The sequence below is a fragment of the Cebus imitator genome, unplaced genomic scaffold (genome assembly GCF_001604975.1).
Source record: "Cebus imitator isolate Cc_AM_T3 unplaced genomic scaffold, Cebus_imitator-1.0 Scaffold588, whole genome shotgun sequence".
Lineage (NCBI taxonomy): Eukaryota > Metazoa > Chordata > Mammalia > Primates > Cebidae > Cebus > Cebus imitator.
The window spans coordinates 954,641-963,197 of NW_016107903.1; the positions used below are offsets into that span (position 1 = coordinate 954,641).

The 8,557-nt window shown below is 36.7% G+C and overlaps 1 protein-coding gene across 1 annotated transcript in view; it reads left to right on the forward strand.

The window, feature by feature from the left end:
- Nucleotides 1-8,557, forward strand: part of CCDC14 (coiled-coil domain containing 14) — a 51,812-nt gene that overhangs the window by 8,486 nt on the left and 34,769 nt on the right. Inside the window, exons 2-5 of the mRNA XM_037734213.1 lie at nucleotides 1,982-2,037; nucleotides 2,346-2,418; nucleotides 2,657-2,726; nucleotides 2,815-2,941. Coding sequence (XP_037590141.1) covers nucleotides 1,982-2,037; nucleotides 2,346-2,418; nucleotides 2,657-2,726; nucleotides 2,815-2,941 — 326 coding nt within the window. The remainder of the gene's footprint in view (nucleotides 1-1,981; nucleotides 2,038-2,345; nucleotides 2,419-2,656; nucleotides 2,727-2,814; nucleotides 2,942-8,557) is intronic.

The following is an 8,557-nucleotide window of genomic DNA, read 5'->3' on the forward strand; positions in this document are numbered from 1 at the left end:
TTTTTTAAGTTGGTGTTCCAGTCACCTGTTGAAGAGGTGCCGGGATCTGTGTGTTTTCCTGTGCGGCGACTCACTGCGCTGGCTTAAACAGTGGCACTGAGATTCGTGGCACTTTTTTTGCCCTGGAATCCACTGTCCTGGTTCCCTGTTCAGTCCCCTTTTTAAATAGATGAATGGGCGACTTCCAGTGGCTCCAATCGCCAGCCAAAAGGGCGCCCAGAGCAGTGTATTTTGTACAGAGAACCGCTGCGCTGGGGCGCTGACAAAGCAGCCACGCGGGGCAAAGCAGCCACGCCGGCCAACACAGCCGTGCTGGCGACCCGTGGGGCTCTTCTGCCTGGGAATTTCCTCGTCTTTGGGCAATAACAATGTGGCGCCCACTCACCCTCTGTGCTTTCACTGGGAGCTGCAATCCTGAGCTGTTCCTAAATGGCCATCTTGGATCGATCAAAACGACAGTATACTTTAGAAAAAAAACAAACCAAATTTGAAAGAATAATTTTGGTAGTTGTTTTTGGACTTGATCCACGGTATAGTATTATAGTATGGCTTGGAGTTTTTATTATGATTCCAGCCAGGACATCGACATGGATATACTAAAGGGAAAGACCCTGAGAGTGTGATGCACAGACTAGTGGAGTGATGTTTCACAATGTCTTATTTCCTACATTGTTGATACTCACTGCTGGCTTCATTTCCTCCATCATATTCTAAATTATCTCTAGAAGTGTAACTCTTACCAACCCAGTTTTTTAAAAAATGCATCCTCAGTTATTTTCTTAGAAGGATGGAACACACATTCATGCATATGATAGAAAGCCACATAACTTTAGAAAGTTTGGTAGTTACTGCCCAAAGCTGTCTTGAAATGAAATATGTATATATGTCAAGAGAAATTATAAATGAGACTGCCAACAGTGACTATATCTGGAGGGTAGAACGAGGGGGGAGTCAGGGACTTCAACTCATGTTGATTTAAAATTATTTTGAATAGAGATTATCTGGTGTAAAGTTATTAAGATATAAAATGGTATGCCATGGAAAGAGTCCTTTCTTGCTCTGTCCCCCAGATACTCAGTTTCCCTCCCCAGAGGCAACCATGATGAACTGTTTCTGGCATAACTCAAGATACTGGGTGCATGTAAAAGCAAATGCCTATTTCTTCCTGTTTTTCTACACAAAATGTTTTCCATTATTCACTTTTAAAACAAAAAAAAAAAATTTAAGAAAGCAACAGTGCTATATGAGTTTCCAAAGAAAGATTAAGACAGTGAGATGTAGATAAAGAGAAAGGTTAGAGTTTTCATTTGCTGGTCTTACCAGGCATTCTAAAGAATGTACATAAAAGGAACCAGAGTTAAGAACTCTGTTCTGTATCTTGAATTAACTTGTATGTTTCAAAGAATTTGGGAATATAGAACATGGTTAGGGATTAATGTAGTCTGAACTTAGTGTAGTAGTTACCTCTAGTTTAAAATAGTATGTCAATTTCCTTTTCATCTTAAATAGACCTAAGTAACAAATATATGTGTTGTTTGCTTGACATTTTACATAAAAGAAATTTAATATATGAATTATAATTGTGGATTTTTAGGATATATCACATTAATTAAAACAGTGAATAATATGGTACATACATAGAATGGAATATTATTTGGCCTCAAAAAGGAAGAAAATTTTGACTCTTGCTTCAGTATAGATGAAGCTTGAAGACATTATGCTAAGTGAAATAAGCCAGCCACAAAAGGACAAATACTGTATTATTCCAGTTACATAAACTTTCTAGAGTAGTCAGATTCATAGAAACTAGGATGGTAATTGCTAGGGTGAGGGGGAAGAGGGGATGGGAAGGTATTGTTTTATGGGTACAGAGTTTTAGTTTGAGATGAATAAAAAAAAAAGTCATCTTACATTTTATCAAGATAGCATATTGAAAATCTAATAGAAAAATATTTATCTGCTATAATATATTATGCCATAGGTGTTATCTTCAGGAAGGCACACTGGACCTGCTAAATTAACAAATGGGAAGAAAGGGTAAGTACTTAAAGACATTTACAACTTCAGATTTCAAGACATTTTTCAGGCCTTTGGGCTGGGTGACATGTCATCTACCCCAGAAAATTAGGTAAGCCTCTAGCATCACACGCTCTGGGGAACAACTTTTCATATCTACCTGTGTTAATCATTCTAGTGTTTAACAGTCTTTCTAATCTTTAGAATGTGCTTATAAATTCATCTTGTACCTGGTGGGTCAAGCTTTCTTGTCTAGTCTTTGCTGGAAAGAAAATGACTAATGTATTTTGGGAAAAAAATATAAGAATATTAATGAGCTTATTTTCCAGGACCCATTTAAGAAAAATATCACATTTTAAGGCAGATTCTGGCTATTCCATCCATTCTGATTCAGAAAGTCAGGTAAGATTGAATAGATACAATACACACTAATTAGTTTTCAGGTAGAAGCTAAAAAGTAGGAATAAAATGCAAAGTATTAATTGGTCTAAGGAAGTATGAAGTCTGTTGCTTTAAAACATGTTTTCTACCTATAATAAATTGCTTGTAAATAAAGAAATTTAAAACTACATAATGTATATTTTTTTCCTATACTAACAGTTATATACAAATGTATTCTAAATGACTTTATTCCTTACAGGCTGAAACTCTTCATGGGCTTGATGGTTGTGCTTCTTTGCTGAGGAACATTTTGAGAAATGAAGATTCAGGTTTATTTTTTTAAAAGCTTCTTTGCTGAATACCTTTTCTCAATTAAGTCATTATTTTGATATTAACAAATTTTTGTTTTATTAATAGGTTTAGAAACAGCATATTTAGAAAACAGATCTAATTCTAGACCTTTAGACAGCAGAAAATATGGATCTAAAAAGAAAAGACATGAAAAACATACTGTTCCTTTCATAGTCCGGAAAGAAACATGTGAGCCTTTTTTTCTCTTATTTAAAGATAATCCTTAATTGTGGGTATTTTGATCAATTATCAGGATTATGCAGTTCATTTTAATAATCAATATTGGTTAGGTTTATGTGTGCTTATGGCTGTCTTTTTTTATTCAGCTTCTAATTGCTGAGTGGTTATATAAAAAAAGACTGGGTTTTATGGGAGAAAAAGTTCAAACTCAGAATGACTTTTGGGAGATTATATATAGAGTTAGTTTCCCCTGCCACTTGTTTTCACAGATAATCACAAATTGGCTGTATTTCAGGTGTATACTTATAGTTGTTGCTTTAAAATTATTATATATATACTAAGTTGGTCAAGCTGATTTCAAGTTACACAGTTAGGATACATGGTGCATAAGAAGGCATAATTGGATCAATAAGGAAAGAGCCTCCTTCTCATTGATGGTGAATGTAGCCAAGGGCACTTTACACCCTGACGGCTAACTTTTCCTGGTTTAGAACAAGAAAGTTTTGATTTTGTTGTCCCTTGGAGGCCTAGAGAACAAGATAGCCTAAAATGAAGATGAAAAAGTCCACAAAGAGAATTCAGATGGATGAGAATTAGACTAGCCACTTCTATAGTTCAGGTGGGCCAGAAATGTCAGCACTGTAGTGCAAGCTTAGATTCAGCTTGGGCAAGGAATGAAGTTTAGAAAGTCATCTAAGGCAGTAACCCTGTGTCTTAAGAGATCAGAATTCAAGCAAGGAGGCTGAGAAAGAGTAGAGCATTCATGGGACTAGGAGTTGATGTTTCAGATAGTCCCAGGATAGAGAACTAAGGCAGGGGAAACCTAACTCATCTTGGAGGTCAGTAACATTAGCCTTATACTGTCTTGACCTGCACTATTCAAGATGGTAGCCATGGCCACATGTGGCTATTCAGCACCTGAAATATGACTAGTACAACCAAGGAATTGAATTTTTAATGTTATTTAATTTAAATTAATTTAAAATGAAATTCTAAAACTGAAAATTGATCCAGGTATTATAAAACTTTTAAGTATGTTTGGAATAACTTGGGCATGTGAACCTACCTTTTCAAGTGTAAATTTTATTAAATCTAAATATAGACCAAGTATTTCTGATGATAATTTAGCATCTAGATGGTGCTTTGTGTAAAATACATGCTAGATTTAGAATAAGTACAAAAAAATTCAGTTATTTATATTATACACTGAAATGTTAACATTTTTGATATATTTACTTAAATATGAAAAGTAATTTTACCTCTTATGTGGTTACTGGAAATTTTAAGTTACATATATGGTTTGTATTGTATTCCTATTGGACAACATTGGTCTAAGTCAGCTAAGCACACTACAGCCAGTTTTATAAGTAATGTTTAGTTATTTTATTTTGTAAATAAGATTTTATTAGAATGCAGCCAAGCTAATTTTTTGTGTTTTTATTAGCTGTTTTTGTACTGCAGCGGCAGTGTTGAGTAGTTGTGACAGAGATCGTCTGGCCTGCTAAGCCTAAAATATTTATTTGACCTCTTAAGAGTGCTAAACCCTAGTCTTAACTCTTCAAGTTGAGGCCTTTTTATTGCGGCCCAATTGAGAAAGAAAGGAGCGATAGCACCTGTTCCTGCAGTCTCCTACTTTTTGTCTGTAGGCGGGTTATTTCTTATCCAGGGCACCTTTCCTCAAGGAACTATTATTTAAGATATATGTGGCTGAGAGTGGGTGTCGTGGTAGCAACTTGTTGGATCCTGACTTAGCTGCTTCTGTCAGTCAGAGTTCCAACAGGAAACACATGGCAACACTCAAATTGAGGTAATTCGAGGAGGGTTTATTTTATTTACAAAGGGACTCATTGTAAAGGTATGAGTAGGGCATAGGAAAACCACAAGTTTTGCCTGCTGGGTCTTGCTAGCAGCAGCAGCAGAGCTGTTATCATCTCTAGGTCATAAGGGATTAGGAGAGTTACTAGACCTAGAAAGAGGTATTGCTTATAGAATATGCTACCTTGAGAAGAGCAGTTAGCTTCATTGAAAGGACAAAGTCAGCCCAAGGTGACCTCATAGAAAGGGAGCAGGGTAAGTGTATATCCTGACTTCATGCTTCTTCCTTTTCTTCATATGCCAAGACTCCCATTGGATTGAAGCCCTACTGATGTATATCAGGTCTGGAATTTGACTCTTACAAGCTAGTAAGTTAGTTTCACTGTATCATGGATGCTAGCAGAAGACACAAAACTACTGGTCAGAGACAAAGGACTTCATTACTCACAGCACAGGAAGCAGTATGTGCATCAGCATATTTCTGTTGGTTCTCATTCACCCTAATTCCCAATGGAGTGATTCGGTGGATCCAAATGGATGCTGCACATCCTTTAGGTGTAGGTTGCAGCTGAGGAACACTAAGCTTGGGGAATCTGCCACTTTGATAGTAAGCAGTAATCAAGCCTGTGCTTGCCCCAGAGGGAAATATTACCTTATCCCTCAAGGTTGCTCACTGCAAACACAACCCTGAGAAGTGGCCCAGGTAAAGAGCTTAGGTCAAAGCCTTGCTTTTTTGGTATATACAGCAAGACATATTAGCAGGAGGAGTGATCCATGAAGTACTGTCTCTTTGTAATCCATATAGATCAGCATTCCAGGGAGAGCAAGGTGAAGACCAGTAGAGGTGGATTTGGATTGGCAGATGGAAGATCCTGGCATTCTGGGTCGGTAGCATTAAATTCTTATTTGGATTACAGCCGAACTGGCAGTTCTGGCTTGTGATCAGGGTGCAGTATTCTTACTGTGTTTCTCCCATATTTTCATAATTAAAGGGAAGGACCTACTTCCATAGGACAGTCTGCCTTAGGGTTGCAATATTAGAAATTATTTCCTAATTTCTAAGTGTTCCTAGGTTTAACTCATTAGAAACCTCTGACTGTTCGATTCAACTGCTCTGTTGTTTTTGTAATTTACCAAATTGTAGCACTTTCTAGAAACAAACGTGTGTGTGTGTGTGTGTGTGTGTGTGTGTGTGTGTGTGGTTGGCAGCTGTTAACCAATTATACAAGATTTTGCTCGTTACTACAATGCTTATAAAATCCAAACTCATCGCTTGTTCTCTTTACCACCTCTCTCCAAGTGAGGTAATTGTAAAGAACTTTAAGGAATCTATTACAGCATGTTAACTAGTATCTATGTATTATTTTACTTTTAACACATATTATCTTGATATTTTGTGTTAACTGTCTTCTGGGGAATGACCCCCCCCCCCATATATTTTCTATCTGGGACCTGTCTGATCATTGGATGCCTATGGAGTCAGGTATGCACACCATGATGCATTCTGGAAGTAAGGAGGCAGAGAGGCCCTTCCAGAAATGTGTTGAGCTTATTTGAGAGTGCTTTAGCATTTAAAAAACTTTTTTTAATAAGCAACTTTTATATGTGATAACTGCGTTGAATGCTTTCATGATTTTGCTTTTAGTAACATATATATATATTTCCATCTTCATCTTGAGGAACTATATCAACCACAGGCAGAATCCTTTGAGCACTGATTTCCCCTCATAAGGCCAGTTATAGTAGGCATCCAGTGGCTCTTACCTGCTCTAGGTGTTTGTTCTGTATTTGAGTGATGGGAATTACTTCCTGTCAGACGGTGCTTGTCCATCCAAGCAATAGCCAGTGCTTGCACAGCAGCTAGACTTTAGTGACTGAAACAGCTTTGTGGACTGAGTAAATGAATTCATTCCTTGCATGAATTCTAGTTATCACCTGACATCACTTAAACACATTGCCAGACCAATAGCTAAAATTTTCACGTAGAGTGCGTTGGTGTAATTAACAGGAGCAAGTAAATATGCTTCATTTGTATTTGTGTAGTAACAGGCTCATTTGGTCATTGTTTTATTTTAAAATCGTGTAGTAGTAATCAAACTACAGTCTTTGCCTTATATCCATTTATGGTTTTTAACTTGGATTGTTTGCTTTAAGACTTTACATCATTAAGTTACTCAACATTATCGGTAGAGTTTTGTATGGATTCAGTTTATAAAGGAGTGAAATATGTCCTTTTAGCTCTAAGGCTTTGATTTTTAAGAAATAGGTTTGGAGTTTATTAATTTATGTTGGACAATGACATCTGCTGGCTGAGGCATAATATAGCTCAGCTTTATTAAAGACTGCGAAAACCACTCCTTGAAAAGAAAGCAAATGAGATTTCCAATGCTATGACCTATGTGTGAAAATAGATGTCTTCAAACTAGCCAATTCTCTCTCTCTCTCTCTCTCTCTTTTTTTTTTTTTTTTTTTTTTTTTGATGAGATAGAGTTTAGCTCTTATCTCCCAGGCTAGGGTGCAGTAGCACTATCTCAGCTCATTGCAACCTCCGCCTCCTGGGTTCAAGTGATTCTCCTGGCTCAGCCTCCCTAGTAGCTGGGATTACAGGCACCTGCCACCACAGCCAGCTAATTTTTTGTATTTTTAGTAGAGATGGGATTTCACCACATTGGCCAGGCTGGTCTTGAACCCCTGACCTCAGGTGGTCCACCCACCTCAGCCTCCCAAAGTGCTTGGATTATAGGTGTGACCCACCACACCTGGCCCAAACTAGCCAATTCACAAGGACCAGAGGAAATCCAAGAGCAGAAGGAAAGACCCAAGAATCAAGAGGAAAGGACTTGTGGTGTGCTCGATGGCCATGGGCTATGATCTTGCTCTCTACTATTTTAGATTTCAAAGTTAAAATATTTTAGAGGGTACTTTTCCATTTATTATAAAATTGTATTTCCAGTAAAAAGTAGTATTTGCTTTACAGAAGTTTATTAACCAGTTTTGTTTGAGCTGATCTGTTCAAATAGTGAAGGTAACTCTTACTGCTTTTGAGTCTAATCATCTCAGAAGGGACATGTTTAGAGGTTTATTACTGACATCAGATAGCAAGATTTATGAATATATTTACTTGTCTATTGTGTGAGTACAGCTAGTTGGTGATATTTAACATTTATTGAGTTTTTATTGTGTGCTGGACATCAATTTCAGAACTTTACAAGTGTTATCTCATTTACATCTCACAATAATCTTATAGACATTACAATTTTTCTGATGTGGAAGAGGAGGTCAAGAGAAGTTAATTTGCCCAAAGTTACTCAGCTAATAAGTGTTAAAGCTTGCATATAGGCCTAGAAAGTACATTCATAGGAATAGATCATCTCAAAAGGAAACATACCCCAAGTCAAAAGGGAAGCATCTGATGTCTTTAGCCATTTTCATAGTCAAATATTGTCTTTTTCGTTAATTTTTTTTTCTTTTTTCACTGGTTATAGTATTTAATCTGCCTTTAACTTTTTCTGTTTTTGCTTTTACATGGAAGTTGTATGCTTTTAGCAATGTTTTTATTTTCAGTAAACTATACATATTTATATATTTGAGGGATTCTCTACTTTTAAATTTTTAATCATTTTTTAAAAAGTAAGAAATACTTTTCATAAGTAATTTTAAAGTACATAAATCTCAATAAATTTTTGCATATGTATACACCCCTATAGATACCACCTAGGGTAAGATACAGAAAATTTTTAGCACCCTACAAGGCTCCCTCCCTGTCAGTACCCCTACCATCACTTAGACCCTCAGCCTGTGTAACCACTTTCCT